General features: G+C 57.5%; 1 protein-coding gene across 3 annotated transcripts; it reads right to left on the bottom strand.

Annotated features, from left to right (window-relative positions):
• Window positions 1–438: 438 nt before the first annotated feature.
• On the bottom strand, window positions 439–15,167 carry CAMSAP3 (calmodulin regulated spectrin associated protein family member 3). Of its 3 annotated transcripts, none has more exons than XM_080672735.1 (19): window positions 14,895–15,167; window positions 9,332–9,585; window positions 8,869–8,991; window positions 8,694–8,789; window positions 8,482–8,514; window positions 7,596–7,643; window positions 7,220–7,358; window positions 6,365–6,504; window positions 6,191–6,284; window positions 6,064–6,118; window positions 5,847–5,920; window positions 5,445–5,514; window positions 3,906–5,349; window positions 2,475–2,614; window positions 2,129–2,394; window positions 1,693–1,792; window positions 1,248–1,354; window positions 1,053–1,171; window positions 439–972 (listed from the first exon to the last, which is right to left on the bottom strand). In XM_080672735.1, exons 1-19 carry the CDS (start codon window positions 15,040–15,042, stop codon window positions 667–669), a joined length of 3,756 nt encoding a protein of 1,251 aa, XP_080528861.1. In that variant the 5' UTR covers window positions 15,043–15,167; the 3' UTR covers window positions 439–666. The 3 variants fall into 3 exon arrangements, with proteins under 3 accessions (XP_080528861.1, XP_080528863.1, XP_080528862.1); XM_080672737.1 differs by having other exon boundaries at window positions 3,906–5,298; XM_080672736.1 differs by lacking the exon at window positions 7,596–7,643.
• Between the last annotated feature and the right edge of the window lie 2,909 nt (window positions 15,168–18,076).

The raw sequence follows: 18,076 nt of genomic DNA, 5'->3' as shown, positions 1-18,076 counted from the left end.
ATCTGGCCATGCCAGGAACTCTGAGAAGACAACACTGGGATCCCTGGCTCAGGGGCGGTAACCAGCCTAGAAATGTAGGCAGGCAGCTGGAACAGACGATCAAGTTTAGCAGTTGGCCACAGACCAAGTGCCAGGAGAGGCAAATAACAACAGGCACGCTGGGGAGGAAAACAGCAGGGATGGGGAAGGCGTGGGGAGAGGAGGGCTGGTCAGAAGCCTCCTGTGTCCAAGAGGTCAGGAAAGGGCTGAGAAATGGCTATAGGGATGGGGTGGGGATGCTGGCAGGGAAGACGTGGCCTTGGCCAGAGCTGTGTCAGGGCCAGCAAGGGAGCTGAAGAGATGGACAGGTTCAGGAGTGAATAGGAGACAGGAAACGGGAAAACCCTCTCAGGCAGATACCACCAGGTGCCCCAGCCAGCCTCGGGCGACGCCAGCGCTCAAGGTCACTTTAAATTATTTTATTCAAGAAGGTAGGAGGACAGACGGGGGACTAAGCTGAGCCCTGAGTCCCTGAACCTCCCAGCTCAGTCCCCACAGCAGGATGAGACGAAAATTAGAGGGTGGGGACTCCAGCCCCACCCAGACAAGGTTAGGGACAGACAGGACCCAGGAATCCCCCCTGAATGTCCTCTGAGAGGGTGGTGGGCAAGCACCACCCGGGCAGGGCTATTTGGGGGTACTACTCCCCTTCTTGGGGGTGGTGGGCTTCTTGCTCTGCCAGAGGTGCCCCTGGATGGTGAAGGCATCTACGCTCATGGACATGGTCTTGGCAGGGATCTGGGTGAAGCGCTTGCGGTCTGAGTTGTACTTGTAGATGCCTTCAACCATGGCGGGTGTGATCGTGCGGGGGCCGTAGCCTGCCAGCCGGGACAGTTCCTCTGTCTCCCCTGACAGAGTGTACAGGGCCCGGAACTGGCAGCTTGAGTCCCGAAAGAGGATCAGGAAGTGGTTGGCCTTGCTCTTCTCAATTTCCTGGTGGGCAGGGGGCAGTCAGCCAGTACAGCAAGGCCCCCACCTCTCCCACTGGACCCCACCCCTGGGTACATACTGACCTCAAGAATGCGGTTCTTCTGCGGCTCGTTCACCTTGCCTGCCAAGCAGCAGTGCGACAGGGCATTGTGGATGATGAACTTGTTGGACTTGGCGCTGGGCTCCTTGTACAGCCGGGGACCTAGGGGGCAGGGTAGTCAGCAGGGATGACCAGGGAAAGGGAGGGCCCAGCACTGGCCACCTGAAGTCCCACTCACCTGTGTATTCAGGCACTGATGCAGGCGAAGAGGCATTGCTGCCATTCTCCCAGTCACGGCTACCAGGAAGGCGGCTTGGGGACATGAGGCCTGATGGGGATGGAGCCCTACAGGGAAAAAGGGATGGGGTGGAGATGCAGTCAGTGGGGGCTGGGCAAGTGAAGCTGCCAATATGCAGTGGGACTAGGGAAGGAACAGCCTGCAACCCTCTGCAGAGTGGGAGACGTACGTGTACATTGTACACTCCCAAGTACATGCAGTGCCCTCGCTCTCGCAGCCTCAGGCACATCCGTAGGTCCTGTCACTCAGTACAGACACTCCCACTTGTCCTTGTAGGTGCCCATTCAGCCTTTAGTGGCAGATACACTCATGCCATGTCACACTTAAAAGCTCACACACATGCACATACAGACTTTGAGAGGCCACTCGCCCCGGCCAAACTCACCGAGATGTGGACCTCTTCACACCAAGGTTATTGGGGGCCTCATTGGCCACTGTGGACAGTGACAGGGTAGACTGGGAGTAGACCTTGCTGAGCCGGGAACCTAGGGATAGAGTGCATTGGGTTGGACCCCACTCAAAGCCCCCTTATCTCCTGAAATGCCTAGTGGGGCCTTGCCTGGCAGACTGGGAAGGGAATGCAAGGTCATCCCTGCCCCCAAACCCTCACCCTATGCAGCCCCGAGCAGAAATCTCACCCCCAAATGTACCCAAGGGGCTTCATCTATTAAGCCAGCTCTGCCCAACAGCCCTTACCCTACTGCAACCCCCACACCCCCAGAAAGTGTTCCCCTAGCAGGCAGGATAGTCCTACCTGAGACCTTCATCACCCACATATGGCCCCCTGCAATATATCCACCCCTTCCCCACCGGGTCCTCACCCAGCAAGCCGCGGGCAGGGCTTCGAGCCAGGGCAGAATCATCACAGCAACCAGAGCGTGGCCGGGGGGCCCTCCGTCCACCCCGGCCTGGCCCTCCTGAGGCCCGCGGCCGCAGCACCTTGTCCAGGTCATCCATTAGCTTCAGCTGGGCCCGGCGTTCATACTCAAGCCGTGTGAACTCCCCACGCCGGGAGCCCACCTCTTCTTCAGCTGGGACCCTGGCATTGGGGGCTAGGGGTGCAGGGGTCACCTCCTCTTGAGCCAGCCTACAGGTGGGAGGGAGGAAGCAGTCAGACAGGTGATGGGGTCTCTGGTGCAGGGGTCCCTGGACGGTGCCCAGCCTCACCGTGCAGCCTCCTCCCTCTGCTGCTCTTTCTTAGCCTCCTGCCACTGTTTCCGGCGCTGCACCTCCTCTGCCCGCCGCTGCTGCCGCTCCAGCAGGCTGGCTCGCTTTTGGGCCATCTCGTCCTCGGGCTTGTCTTCATCCTGGGGGCAGGCACTGAGTCCAGCTGGTGTCTCTCCCCTGGCACAGCTACAGTCTGATCAGTCAGCCCAGCCCGCCAGCCACTCACCTGTACTTTCGGTTTGTAAGTGTTCTAAAGGCATTTAGTTGGCGCCCACGTTATGCATAGCCCCACGTGCTAGGTACTGACACACAGGGGCAGGGCAGGCCTGGGTGCTGCTCCCATAAAGCACTAACCCAGTGGGGAAGGCAATATGCTATCACACCAACCGGCAGCTGCCAGTCTACATGTAGAGAGGCACCAAGCAAGGCTTCCTGAAGGAGCGGCCCAGAGGAGGAGGAGGGGTGAAGAGCAGAGGGAGCAAGTACAAAGGCCCTGAGGCAGAACTAGCCCAGCAAGCATGCTGGGCAGCAGGAGGCTCGTCGGGACAAGAAGCTGGGAAGATGGCATTGCACAGGATTGAGCAGGGCCTAAGGACTGGATTTAATTGTAAGAGCAAAGGGGGGCTCCAGAAGGGTTTTAATAGGACAGTGACAAGGACCAATCTGCACTTTTTGAAAATCTCTGGCTGCTCAGTTGGAAATGGCCAAGTATTTGGGAGAGGGGGTCAGTGCATGCCAGTCAAAATAGAACTGCAGCCTGGCCGGTGTGGCTCAGTGGTTGAGCATCAACCTATGAACCAGGAGGTCACAGTTCAATTCCCAGTCAGGGGACATGCCCGGGTTGTGGGCTCCATCCCCAGTGTGGGGGTGTGCAGGAGGCAGCTGATCAATGATTCTCATCACTGATGTTTCTCCCTCTCCCTTCCTCTCTAAAATCAATTAAAAGAAAATCTATTTTTTAAATGTGACTGTAGGTGTCCAGGTGAGAGATGTGGCCCAGGCTGGGTGCCATGAGGATGAAGAGTAATGGAATATAGGACAGGGTCAGGAAGGGGAACTGGCAAGGCCACTGGGAAGGAAGGGGGCGTGTGAAGGAGATAGCAGAAGGGGGAAGGAGATGTCATTGACGAGCCTTGCCCTATTTGTCCATCACCCACCCATCTATCCATCTGCACACCCCCATCTACCCACCCATCTACCCTGTGTGTCCACACACCCCACCTATCTGGCCACACACTTTGCCCACTCCCATGTGGCTGGCTACCTAGCCCACATCCACCCACCTTCTATCCATCCACCAACTCCATCTATTTGTCTATCCGCCTGACCATGCGTCCACCCACCAGTCCAGCAAACCACCCCCGCCCCGACCTCCCCGCTCCCTGACCATCCATCCATGCATCCCTGCCCCCACCCGCTAAGGTGGCTCACCTTATAGAAGAAGCCCAGCCCAGTGCGGGGAACTCCCTCTGAAGAACCGTCTTCCTCTAAGGAATCGTCAGCACCAGGGGGGCTCCCATCCCCCTCATTCTCGGCCGAGGGCTCTTCCAAACTGCCCAGAGGGATCTCGATGAGGCCCGGCCTGGCCATGGGCTCCTCTGGAGGTGGCCCTTCTGCCAGGAGGATGGAGGAGCGCGTCTGCATGGGCACCTGGCTTGGTGAGAACTTACGCAGGTGGGGGAGGCTGTCTACATCATGGGGAGGTGTGAGCACCCTCGTCAGGGGCGCCAGTCGTAGTTCTGCTGGCCGCGCATGCTTCGGGCTGCGGGGTGTTGGGCTGGGACCAGGCCCGGGGCTGCGCCGGACAGCGGGGGCTCGCCGTGTAGGGCTGGCAGATGCAGCTTTGGGACCCGCCATGGGGACAGGGATGACCCACGAAGCAGGAGGTGGGGTGGGTCCGGGGGCCTCGGGCGGGGCCAGGAGCCGCTGCTGCTGGTCTGTGAGCCTCTGCATATCCCGCTGCAATGAGCTCAGGGCAGCACTCAGCTTGCTAACTGCCCGGTTATAGTCCCCCAGACCCTCAGGGGGCACTGGGCCAAGTTCTGGTGAGAAAGTCACTGCCTTGGGCCGTGGGGACGGCTCACCCTGGCCCTCCCCCGCTGGCCGCTCCCCACCAGGGGCAGGGCCTGCCTCTGCCTCTGCCTCCACCTCGGCCTCTGCCTCCCCTCCGGCCTCCCGTGGCTGCACCTGCAGGAAAGCGCTCTTGCCCAGTCGCTGGCGGTGCTTGGCAAAGATAGCTTCTATCCGTCGTTTCTGAGCCTCTATGGCCCGCCGTTTCTCCTCTAGCCGGGCTCCAAGCTCACTCATCTCTGAGCTCAGAGCCGCTGGTTCCGCTGGGGTGGATACCGGGGAGCCCGCTCCAGCCTCGGCCTCAGCCTTCACCAGCTGCTTCTTGCGTTCAGCAAAGCTGGTCATCTTCACTTCAGAGTTGCTGGCAGCTGAGGCTGAAGGCCCCACCTTCGGGGAGCCCTCAGACAAGGCCGGTGGATTCAGTACCTCCCCTGCCAGGCAGGGAGACAGTTTTGAGGGGGCCTCGTGGGGCAAGTAGGCAGGTGCTTTGTCGGGTGGGTAGGGGGAGACCAGCGGGGGTTTGGAGGGCCCCTCAGGTGAGTGGAGGTAGAAGCTGCCATCAGCAGCCCCGTCTGGGAGTAGCCGGGGCTCGGCGCTGTGGATGATCTGCAGGGCCTCCTCGATGGTAGGCAGGTCTCCAGGCTCCGGGGGTGGGTTGGCAGGGGCCAGGGCCGGCACGGGGCGCGGGGGGCCCAGGCTGTCTGAGCTGACAGAGCGGAGAAGGACCGGGTCTCCCATGACGACATCCACGTCGCTGTCCAGGCCAAAGGGGGTGCTGAATGACACAGCCTGGGAAAGGGGACGGCTGGGCGGCCAGAGGGAGGGGTCAGCCCCTGGGTCAAGCCCCAGCCCCAGCTGGCCCAGCCCTCTCCACTGCCCAGGCCCTTGAGATGCACTCACCTGAGCTGCCGGTTCCAGGCCTTGCCCAGCGCCTCCATATGGGACATGGATGGGGAGGACTTCAGTGAGCCTGGGGAAGGTTGGGGAGGGGTCACTTGGTGGTCACTATGGGGGAGCGGGGTCACTCACTGGTCACTAGGGGGGTGGGGTCACTGGGGGCCATGGGTGGGGTAGGCCAGGGGGTCTCACTGGGTGAGTCACCGATGGGTCATTATGTAGATGGATAGCTGGGGGCCATTTAATGTTATTAGGAAGTCCTATTGAGCCACTGGATCAGTGTGGGGGGTCAATGAGTGTTACACGTGCCAAAGAGACCCAATGGAGGGGTCAAAGGTGACAACATGAATTCAGCTAGGGCGGTCTTTTGGGCGGGGGTTTGCAGGGACATCCCTGTGCCCTCACCTGTGGATCCTCGGAGTGGGGACTGGGGGCCACCAGGTGACAGGAGTGAATGGCGGAAGTTGAAGACAGGAGAACTGCCAAGAGATGCACGTCAGCCATGGGACCCCTCCCTCACCTCTCCCGGGGTACAGCAGAGCATCCCTGAGGCCTGTCCCAGTGACCAGCCGGGAGGAGGAGCGTCATGGCTGTGGACTCTCACCCAATAGGAAAAGCGTACCTACTGCCACTGCTGTTCTGAGGGGTGGAGGCCTCTGTGGCCTGTGGGGAGGCGGCTGCAGCAGAGAGAGGAGGGTCAGTCAGAGCTTGGCCCCCAATCCCCACCTGGACCCCGGGCTAGGCCTCACCGTGACCGTCAGGCAGGTCCTTGGCCTGCACGAAGTCAGGTTTCAGCACCTCAAAGCACATGAACATCTCAGCCAACAGCACCACGAGGTTGATCTGGAAGCGGAAGGCAGGGTCAGCCCAGAGGACCCATGGTCCTGGATGCCCACATGCCCACATGCCTGAAATGGCCTTACCTTGAGGGGTGGTGGCACATAAAGCAGGTCCTCCAGGGACAGTGGGCAACCACGAGGAAGGCGGGAGGCGCAGAAATCCTGCACCAGCTGGAGGTTGTACAGGCTGTCTGCCACCGACATGGGGTCCTTGAGGCACACCTCTGTGGGGACAGAATGCCCGGTCTATGAGGAGGAAAAGGGGCCCCAGAAAAAGGAGGCCTCCTGTGGGTCTAGTGCCAGGCACCCTTCACCAGGTGGGTACTGAGATAGGTACTGGGACAGGTCTCTTCATGGCTACTTCCAAAACCTAGGGCACCAGTCCCCCAAGAACTCAAAAAAGCTTTCCCTGCCTGCTAGTGTGGCTCAGTGGCTGGGTGTCCTCCCATGCACCAAAAGGTTCCATTCCGGTCAGGGCACATGCCCGAGTTGTGCGCTCAATCCCCAGAAGGGGGTGTGCAGGAGTCTCACTCTGGCATCCAGGTTTCCTTCTCCCTTCCTCTCTCTCTAAAAATCTTTAAAAAAAACAAGCTTTTCCTGATTATCCAGCACTCTCCGGGCACCTGACATCTGGAATGTTCTTCCAGATGAACTTGCTGTCTTTCTCTCCAAACTAGAGTGTGAGCCACTGGACCCCTGGCCTCTAAAATGAAGTCTGGCACACAGTTCACTCTAGAAATATTTGCTGCAGGAATGAATCATATGAAGCACAGACAAGTTTAGACACTTATGTGAAGTCACACAGCTTATTAGGGGAAGAGGTTAAACCCAGGTCTGCCGATTCTGGAAGCTGCACTCGTAGTGGCTGCACCACTCTGGGAACCGACGCCTGGATGCTGGGCTCCGGGGAGGGCGTCTGGCCCAGACCTATTCACTTACCTTCAAGTCTCAACAGCTGGGGACAATAGCAGTGGATTGTGGCGGCCAATGCGGCCCCACTGGCCAGGTCCTGGAGGCCAGTCACGGTGGGAAAGCAGGGGGCACATCGGGCCACAGTGCGGTCCTTGCGATACCGTATCTGCAGGTGGGAGTCAGGTCAGGTCAGAGGTCAGGCTGGCCCTCAGGTTAGTGGTCATGCAGGCTGGGCAGGGAAGACTGGGGTTTCCGCCACGAGGGGTGTCCCAGAGCCAGAGTGAGGGCCAGCCTGGAGCGGGGGAAGGGCAGCAGCAAGGCAGAGGAGGTGTCTTCGAGCAGCCAGGCCAGCAGTGGGGGCTGGGGCAGGGGCTCCTGGGACCTGGGGTGGGGGATACATTACCATGGGGGGTTTGCTCCCCGACTCCTTCAAACAGAAGGCAATTGCGTGCTGGGGGGAGAGGAGCAGCCGTCAGCGGGGCGGGAGGGGTGCTGACTTGCTGGGCACCCAAGCACACTTCCGGGAGCAGGGGGAGGAAAGCCCTGAGCCCAGTCCTGAGCCCTTGGCCATCCAGCTCCCTGACTGCACTCTGGCCGGCTTTGGGGACCCCAACTCCTCCCAGCCTGAAGGGACCCCACAGAGCAGCCTCCATGCAGGGAATCTTCCCCCCACAAAAGACCCAGGCCCAGCTCAGGGAAAGGAAGCAGGTAAGCAAAAGGAGAGGAACCCCCAACCTAGGCCCCAAGGTTGGGGGAAGAGGCCCTGGAGTGAGAAAAGGCAGGGACCCCATCCAGCCCAAGGCCTCCCCCCACATTCAGTGGTCACTTTCCCCTTGTACTTCAGGGATGGTCACCTCCCACCCCCAAAGTTGAGATCTATCCCCAGGAAGCTGGAGTCTCAGGAAGAATCTGCCACCTTCTGGGTGTGGGCCTTCCTCTTGGCTAGAAGAGGTCTCATCCATGTGCCTGCCCCATTAGGGTCAGGGCCATGTGTCTGATGGGCTGGGGTCCGCCTCTCAGAAACACCGGAGGACTCCCCACCTCAGCTCAGGTTGACAAGCTAACAGAGGGAGATCTACCCTTTGATTGATGGGTGGGGTCTGCCCTCTCAGTAAACAGCAGAGATTCCCCCCTTCTCTTGGTTCACAGAGGGGTTCTCTGTCCCCCAGGGCTGGGGGTCACACCTCCTTTGCTCACAGCTGGGGGGAGGTAGGAGAAGGAGTAGACAGGCAGACAGACACAGAGCGACAAGCAGGGCAGGCAGACGGGGCAGAGAGGACCCCACTTACAGGAACCAGCTTCCAGTACCAGCGTGTGGGGCACTAACGCCAGAGAGGCAGAGATGAGAGGAGCAGGCATAGGGGAGGGGAGGGGGAGAGAGGAGGGAGAGGGAGGAAGACAGAGAGAGTCACCTCTAACACCCTCAATGCAGGAATGGCCCACTCTGCCCACCCAGCCCTTGACTGTCTGTCCTTCCGTCCATCTATTGCCTGAGCCTCACCGAGGGTTGCGCTGGGGCCACCCCATCTGCAGGCGCTGCAGGAGATGCTCTCCGGGCTGCTTCCTGCTCCGTCTTCTCCTGCAGCCGCCGGATTGTCTGGGGGGCCAGGAGGGGTCAGTGCTCTGGTCACTGGGCAATCCTGGCCCCCAGCCCATCCTGGACCAGCCCCACCTACCGTGTCCACCCAGAAAAGGAGCTTGTGCTCCAAGCTGGCCAGGGCCAAAGGACTGGGCAGCGTCTTTGTCCACTCCAAGGCGAAGGCAACCATGAGGGCGTCAATGACAGCAAGGTGGGCTCCCTGTGGGGACAAGGTCTTGAAGGGTGAGAACGGAACAGAATAAAGGGGAAGAATCTGGAAGTGGGAGGAGCTTGAGGGGCAGGGCCAGGGCTGGTGGTGGGGCCTCAGGAAAGGAGCCGCGTCAGGGGTCCTGGAAAAGCCACTCCCTGTCGGGCGGGCTTTGAGGTTATATGCTAGGTCTTAGGTTCTGGGGGGCCATGTAGGCAAGTCCTCAAGGGCTATAGGAGTATCTTTTGGGGGGACGCACGCCTGGTGGGAGGAGTATTGATGGGAGGAACCTGGCCTGGTAGGAGGAGCCTTTGGGGGAGGAGCCAGGCCGAGCCTGGTGGGCGGGGCCTACCATGAGGACAGGCTGGTGTCTCAGGTCGGCCTCCTGCACGGGGCGCTCCGGCAGGGCGGGCACCGTGCCCCTCCGTGCCAGCAGGGCCAGCAGAGCAGAGGGGCTGGGGGGTGCTTCTAGCTGTGGCAGCGCCTGGCGCCAGGCCCGGCAGTACAGCTCGGCCGAGAGCAGCAACCGTGTCACCGGGGGCTTCACGTGCTCCTGCGCGTACTGGTCCGTGTAGAAGGGCTCCCACAGCTCCGAGGGCACATGCTCTGCGGGCGGGAGGGGTGAAGGCAGGTCAGGGCCACCAGGAACCGCCACCTCCCCCCCCCCCACACACACACACACAGGCAATTACATGGCTCCAATAAAGGGAGGATGGCACCGAGATGGGAGAGTCGGGGACCTGGCTGGGACAGGAGAGCAAGTGGGAGGAGTTTGTTAGAGGAAGGGGTGATGGGGTTCCAGGCAGGAGGGAGGGGCTATGCAAGCACAGGTCAGGGCGTGGAAGACAGCAGTACCTCAGAGGGCTGTCTGGGAGAGGTCTTTTTGGGGGGCTTTGGGGGAGGACAATAACAGTACAATATGCTTAACCGCCTTCCCTGGGTGCTCCACAGCACCCCTGCAGACTCCTTCACACCTTGCAGCCCTAGGACCAGCAGCCAGGGAGCCACTGGGAACTCCAAAACCCAGGCACCGAGCAGAACAGCAACTGGCCTAAGGCCACACAGCCAGGCAATGAAGGAACTGGCACTCAAGTCCAGGCCTTCACCTCAGCTTGGAAGCTGGGGTGGGATGAGCGGGCAGGGCACCAAATAGGTGAGGTGGACAGACTGCAGACACCTTGGGGCGGGCGGGGGTGGGGGGTGAGGGGAGGCGGGGTCAAAGGTCTGACTGGTGACTGAAGGGAGGAGTGAGAGGAGGTGCCAGGCCTCATCGGCCAGAGAGGAAGATGGGGAAGAGAGGGTGGTGACTGAGATGGAGGTACAGGAGGCTGAGTATGAGGGGCTGGGACTTAGAACAGGGAGATCAGGCCACAGAAGAGCCATGAAAACCCTGAGTGAGACAGCAGAGTCGGGAGAGGCTTAAGGAAGCCCCACGTGGGCCTCAAGGGTAGAGAGGAGAAAGATCAGAATAAACTGCCAGAAAACCCCAAGAAGGCCAACAGGGGGACCTGCCCTCACGGGGTTCTTCCAGGGAGGCCCAAGGCTTATTCCAACCAGAGAAGCTGCTCTGTGTGTTGGGGTTCTATATGTGTTTGAAAGAACAGGGGCAGGATTCTATTGCTTAGAACATTCGCACCTGGCCAGCCCTTCCTCTGGTGCCTCTTCACAGCCGTGCTCCCAGATGTTCCCATCCACAAGGACCTGGGCATCCTTGCCTCCAGTCCCTCCCTGGCAGGGCTCTTTCCCCGCCCCCTAAAATCACACTTGACCTTCCCACATAGCGCCCCACCTCTGTGGAGAGTTGTGCCTGTTCTCTGCCCCTCTCAGCTCAGCTCCTTGAAAGACGAGTTCTCCAGGCTTCACTTCCTTCCAGCCCACCCCCACCCAACCTCCCTGATCTGGCTCCTACCCTGCCAGCTCCCAGCCTCCTCAAGGCCAGCACGGGCCATCCAATACACACCCGTGGGCCCGTATCTCGCCTGGGCTCTCTGCCCAGGGCCTCCTTCTTCTGGAAGCCTTCCTCCCCTGAGCGTCTCCCAGTTTCCCAGCATTCAAACTAAGCCCCTTCCACACCTGCCCCTTCACAGCAGAGCTCCTGACAGCTCTGTCTCAGTAGCCTTGTGAATGGACATGCCCACCCCCACACTATGATGGCCTCCGTTATCATCCAAGCACCTGCTGTAGCCTTGGCATCTCCCATAATCCTTAGCTTCTTGCTTCAAACCTGTTCCTTCTCTCTGTCCCCATTGCAGTGAGAAATCACCATCCCTCCTTCATTCAATCAATCTTGACCTCCTGGCATCTTTCAAAGCCAACCCTTCCTCCCTGTCTCTCCAGCTCCTACTCATTTCCTGCTCCCATCAACAAAAATTAAACAAGTTTCTTTTCTGCGGGACTTGTCAGGGTCTTCAAAAGAAACCATGAGGAGGGATACTGCTGCAGATAGCTGATGTGTACAAGCACTTCCTCTGTACCAGTGTGCCTCCACCTCTGCTCTATCGGCATTTGGGGTGGATAATTCTTTGTGTTCAGTAAGGGGCGGGGCAGGCTGTCCTGTACTGTAAGATGGTCTCTAAGACTAGATGCCAGGAGCACCTTCCTCCCAAGTGGTGACAACCAAAAACGTCTCCAGACAGTGCCAAAGGTCTCCTGAGAGCCGAAATCAGTCCCCCTGCCACCTCTGGTCGAGGCCCACCGCTCTATGCTAGAAAATGTTTATTAAGCATTTACTATAGAACAGTGCTGTCCATAGACATATAGTGCATGTCATATATGTAATTTTAAACTTTCCAATAGCCATATTTAAAAAGTAGAAACAAGCAACATTAGTTTAGTAACATATTTAACCTAATATACAGTTTATCCTTGAACAACATGGGTTTGAACTGGATGGGTCCATGTATATATGGTTGTTGTTTTTTTTTTCAATAAATACTGTAAATGCATCTTCTCTTCCCTATGATTTATTAATAACATTTTCTTTTCTCTAGCTCACTGTATTGTAAGAATACAATATGTAATACATAGAACATACAAAATACATGTTACTCGATTGTTTATGTTATTAGTAAGACTTCCAGTCAACAGTAGGCTAATGCAGTTCAGTTTCTGGGGAGTCAAAAGTTATCCACAGCCCTAGGCAACCAATCAATGTGTCTTTCCCACATCGATGTTCCTCTTCCTCTCCCTCTTCCTCTCCCCTCCTCTCTCTCTCCCTTCGGGTCTCTCTAAAAATCAATGGAAAAAATATCCCTGCGTGAGGATCAACAACAACAACAAAAAGTTACCCCCAGATTCCCAACTGTGCCTCTAGCTAGCCCCTGTGTTGTTCAAGGGTCCCCTGTACCTTCAAAACATTATCATTTCAACATCCAGTCGACATAGAACCATTGCTATGAGCTATAGCGCAGGTGTTTGGTACCAAGTCTTTGGAAGCCACTGTGCATGTTACATTTACAGCTCACGGTGGTTCAGCCCAGCCATGCATGCTCCGCGGCAGCCACAGGGGACAGTGACTCCAAGCACCACTAGCATTTATTTACACCACAACCACCTTCGTCTATTTGGTCATTTAGTTCTTACAGGACTTACATTCTTATGCCCATTGTGCAGGTGAGAAAACCAAGGCGTGGCAGCCGAGAGAACTTGCCAAAGCTCACATAGCTAATGAACGGCAGAGCTGCTATAAACCCAGTTTCCCTGTGCAACACCCTGATATACGGCACACAGAACTGCATGTGCCGTTTCCCAAACTTGCTTAAAGATGGCACCCCTCCTATCTTATCTCTGAGCTCCAGTTCTGCTGGGTCCACCTGCGGCATTGCTGCCAGCCTCCTCACACCTGTGCCTTAGGGTCACCAGACTTCCCCTTCCCCAGCCACCATCCCCCCTGGGCACTTGCACTTCTGACCTCATCTCGTCAGTCCCCAAACACTGTCTACCACTCCCCAGTGCCCTCAGACACACCCCCCCCAGGGCCCGAGAGCCCTCCTGTCTCCCCTGCCTCCCCATCCTCAGCCTCCTTCAGTGACGGCCAGGACCCCCATGTTCTCGAAGAGCTCCTTGTTGGTCCATACCCCATGCCTCAGCATGTGTGACTTCCTCCCCCTGGCACATTCCTATGCATACTTCAAGGTTCAAGCCCTCCTTCTGAGGAGGCCTCCCTTCTCCTCCCCGTCCCAGGAGGATTTCAGGGATTCGCGCCCCGCCCCCCCCCCCCAGCTCTGCTGCACCCCTCTACTTATCACTCAATGCAGCAATGATACGGTTTTATGTACCACATCCCACTCTCCCACATCCAAGCCCCAATCCATCCTGAGCACCCAGCACTGGCCTGGCACCCAAAAGGCACCAGTAGAGTCCCAGAGCGCATAAAACAAGCAGAGTTCTGTTCCCACTTTCCTGTCAGGGCCTGGCGCCCCACCTTCCTTGGCCCTCTGCTTAGAGGAGGTGGGTGGGAAGACCTCGGGGAGGTGTCACGGCGCAGGGAGCTGGGTCATGCATCTCCTCAGGGGACCTCACTTTCCTTACTGTGAAATGGGATAGTAATTTCTGCTGTCCGCTGGCCAGGGGACAATGAATAACATTAATATCATTAAATAAAAACATCATACCGATGCCAGCAGCAGTAGCAGCAAGCACCCATGTAGCAGTGTGTGTGCCAGACCAGAGCGAAGAATTCGGTGGTCAGGCCCTCTGCCTCCCAGCAGCCTTGTGAAGAAGGTACTGACTGGGATTCCAATCATTCTTGCACTGTCCTGGTACCGTGGGTGTCCGTTTGCGAAATGGATAAATAAATGAAGGAATACCTTCTTTTACAGAGGGGAAATGGGAGCTTAGAGACTGGGAGAATCTGTCCACAGCCTGGTGGAGCCAGGACTCAACCCTACTCTGATCCCCAAAGGTGAGCCCTCTATGGCCTCATAACCTGGGATGTGAGGGGCTGGGGCCACCCGAGTCTCTCTCCACCAACCACCTTTCTTCCTCAAGCAGATCCTTGGGGGCAAGCAGGCCCCAGAGTGGGCCCTCATGCCAGGGTGCAGGGAGAGAGACGGAGAAGGAGACAGGCTTGAGCGGAACCAGGAGAGGGGCAGCGATCTCCGGGACCCACACCTAGAACAGGTTGATCTGGGAAGGCCACTGAGGGAGGATGGGCTGTGCCCAACTGCTGCCAAGACCAGTGGGCAGGGCAAGTGGGTGGGCAGGGCGTCCCCACAGGAAGGCCCGGTCCTTAATTAACCCCTTCTTCCCCATGGTCAGGCCCTAGCTCCCAGCTCTGGCAAGTGGCCCTGACGGAGCCTGCCCAGGGCCCCCAATGCTGGGGACCTACCCACATCCTCCCCCTCCACCCGACTTCTTCACACATAGTGGGCCTGAGTGCACCTGGGCCCCTGCCACAGGCGATCTCGGACAAGCCATTTCCCTTCCATTGGGCTCCCGGCCTCCTAGGCAAAAATGGGGCAATAAGTCACAGCTGCCAGCCCTGGCCTGGCCTGGGCGGTGGAAGCGAAAGAAGGGGTTCCCGGAGCTCCCCGCGTCGCCCGCAGCGCAGGCAGGGCGTAAGCGGGTGTGTGTCCGGGCCTCTGGGAGTGTGTCGGGGTGTAAACTGGGGGTCCTCGCGCACATGATACGGGTGTGTAAAGGGGAGGAGGGCGTGCAAGACAAGGCCCCACTGGAAACCCCAGGCGGCGCGCAGACACCGCCCCGCTCACCTGGGACCCCGATGTCGGGGTCTGGGCGCGGAGCTGGGCCGCCGGCCCCACCCCCACCGCGCTCCCGCAGCTGGGCGACCAAAGTCCACGGCCCGGCCCCAGCAGCAAGCCGGAGGCCCGGGGACCCCGGCGGCCCAAGCTATTGTTCCCACGTTCCCGACCTCCCAGGCCCGCCCTCCGCACCTGCCGCCCCCCAGCGGGTACCTGCGCCCCCGAACGCGGCCCGCAGCACCCACGCCAGGCTGGCCGCTGCCTTGGCCCGCGAGAAATCGTACTGGTCCAGCGACTTGATCTCGGGTACCAGGAAGGTCCTCCGCAGCGGCCCGGGCCCGGGGGGCGCCGCCTCCACCATGGCGCTGTCGGGCTGCGGGCGCCCGCTCCGCGCCGGCTCGGCTGGGCTGCGCTGCGCTCCACCCGGGTCGCCGCCGCTGCCGCCGCCGCGCCACCGCAGCCTCCAGCCAGGTGCGGCCGCCGGCGTTCGCGACGCTGCGTCGGCCCCGCCCCGGGGCGGAGCCCAGGTGCGCCCCGCCCCCGACCCGGTGCCCGCGCCTCGCCCGGTCCTCGCCGCAGGGTGGGGCGGAGGCTGCGGAGCAGTGTGCACGCGCGCTCGTGCGCGCGCATGTGTGTGTGCTTGTGAGCGCACTGGAGAGGATGAGGGACCCTCTGTTGTGAATGTGTGTGCTGGCCCGAGTGTGTATCCTTAGATGTGAGTGTGAGCATTTGTGCGGGCTGTCTTCCTGTGCAGGAGGCACCTTGCGTGGGTGCACCTGTTTCTGACTGTGGGTTATGAGCATACAAAAATGTGTGTACTGTACCTATGTGTGTGTCCCTGAATGTATTTAGGTGCTGATCGAGTGTATTTGAGGATGTCTGTGGATGCGCATAGGTGTGTGGGGTTTTTCATGTGTGTTGTGTGTATGAGGATCTGTACTGTGTAGGTGTCTTGTCTATGTCCTGAGGATATAGGAGTGGTGAGTGTGTATCTGTGTCGGTGGCTTTGTGAGTGTGTGTATTTGTGAACACCTAAATTGTAGGTATTTCTCTCTTTCCGCGTCCAGCGCGGCTAGAGAGCGGGTCCAGTTCCTGAGTAGGGGCTGCTGGGGATTGAGAAATAAAAGAAAGAGACAAGACACAGAGACAGAAGGAAAAAGCTGGGACCGGGTGGGACCACCGTCCTCTTCTGATGGTGAGACAGGGACAGTGACCCAGAGCCAATCCAGCGAGTTTATTTTATATCCCAAATATCAGGAAGTTTCACCAAAAGGTCAAGACAAAAGGAGATTATTTGCGTTCTTGAGTAGGCCCTGAGCATTCCTGGTGCTAGGCTGGATTTAGATATCAAAACCACTTCCCCACACCATGGGCTGAAATGAAGGTCAAGCTGACAACACCCTTGCCCTTTTGGCAAGGCGTGTTCCCAGGGCTTTGCCGACGCCACTGGGTTCAGCTGACAATAATTAAGGAATGCCCATGTGCCTTCCCAGGGGGCCCTCTACACTACATGTACTTGTGTTTTGTACAAGGGTTTGATTAAGGTCAATGAAGGAATATCTGAGGGACACTGAGAGTGTGTGTACTTGTGACTACTTGTATCAATAAATGCATTTGAATGGCTGCTACTGAGTATAATTGCAAATATCTGCATGTGCATTTATGGTATCAACAGAATTTGTTGAGGCTACAATTGTGTGTAGATGGGGATGTATTTGTGTCCAAGTGTATTTGTATATGAGTATTTGAGTGTTGTGTGTACACATATGTGTGTATGCATTATGTGTATTCACATGAGTGTATTTGTGGGTGACTGCACTTGCGTATATGGTGTCAGCCTCGAGTGACAGGATATGTAAACTGTGAAAGTGGGTACAACTGTGTAAGAATGTCCATTTCTGGGTGCATTTATTAGTGTGCATATTTATTTAGGAATTGCATATTTGTGTGAGTAAATATATTTGTGTGTGCTATGAGTCTGATTGTGTATGTTAGCATGGAGGTGTGTGTGACTATAGTTGTGTACAGAGTGCAATTGGGTGCGTGTTACTGGGTATATTTCTAAATGTCTGGGTATATTCCTATTTGTAGATATTTGTTTAGTATTTGCTTGTGGGTTCCATTGTGTGTTTGCGTCAAAACATCTGCTGTGTGCCTCTTAGCTGTGCGTAATAGTGAATGCACAGTGTTTGTGTGTTAGGTCTTTGTGGGCCTGTATGTCTAGGTGTGTTTATCTGGGTGTAATTGTGTATGTATAAGTATACATATGTGTTAGGGCTTGTATGTTATTTGTTTATATGAGTGTTGACATGTATCACTTTCTGAGCGTATTTGTGTATATGAAGCTGGTGCTTACATCTGTGAATTTGTGGATGTTGCATGTGTGTGAGTGTGACAAGGTGCACATGTATGGGTACCTGTTTTCTGAATGTAAATTGAGTATCTGAACACATCTCTTTACACATGAGTGCATTTGTGGGGCCTGGGTGTGCCTGGTTGGGAATATACAGCTGTGGTTGTGTGTAGGTATGCATGTGCCAGGAGTTGTGTTTGGAATGTTTGTGGGTGTATATGGGTATTTTTGTGTGTCTGGATGCATTTGTGCATCATATATAAGTGAGACGGGTGGGTGAACTCCACTTAAGGGATATCAGTGTGAGTCGGTGTATCTACAACTACAGAGAGGTTTGCATCAACACAGAACATTCAGTGTTTTCTTGACTAGATGACATTCTACGAGATGAAAAACCATGACAGCCAGCCAATTCCTGAGCTCCTGCCCTACCCCAGCCCAGATGGGGTCCTTGAACACCACCCTTTGTAGGAAGTCCCAAGTCTCTGTGTGTGTGAGGTCCGGAGTGTGTGACCAGGCATGGTGGGTGCGCCCAGGGAGGCGAGCTGGGCGTGGGCCCTCGTGTCTGGATGTGCCCGTGCAGGATAGGGTGTGGGCACACAAAGAGGCCAGTGTGTGTGCATTCGAGCACACGTGAGGGTGTGTGATACACGTGCCCCAGCTCTTGTCCCTGAAAGACCTGGACAAATCCTTTCCCCACTGGGCCTCAGTTTCCCCCGCTGTGGCACCATTGGGGGACCTGGGGCTCCTGGCATGGAAGGCATCCTGGCACTGACGGTGTGCCTGCTGTTGTGCCCTCCTCCTCCTATGAGCATGGCGTGTCCAGCCAGCTCATATGCATGTTAGTTTTTCCTGGGAAGGTTCTCATGACCTCTGTGGGCCAAAAAGCCAAACACAGGTGAAGGCGGTGCCCCCTGCTCGCTAGCATCCACCCCCAGGGGGACGCACGGTAAACACTCAGACAGGTTCCAGCCCAGGAGAGTGTCCACAGGCCCTCACCTCTCCTGGGCAGGAAGGGCCTGGGGGCATTAGGAGCAGGAGC

This window comes from Plecotus auritus (genome assembly GCF_963455305.1).
Source record: "Plecotus auritus genome assembly, chromosome: 6".
Lineage (NCBI taxonomy): Eukaryota > Metazoa > Chordata > Mammalia > Chiroptera > Vespertilionidae > Plecotus > Plecotus auritus.
This window is presented reverse-complemented; position numbering and strand designations above follow the sequence as displayed.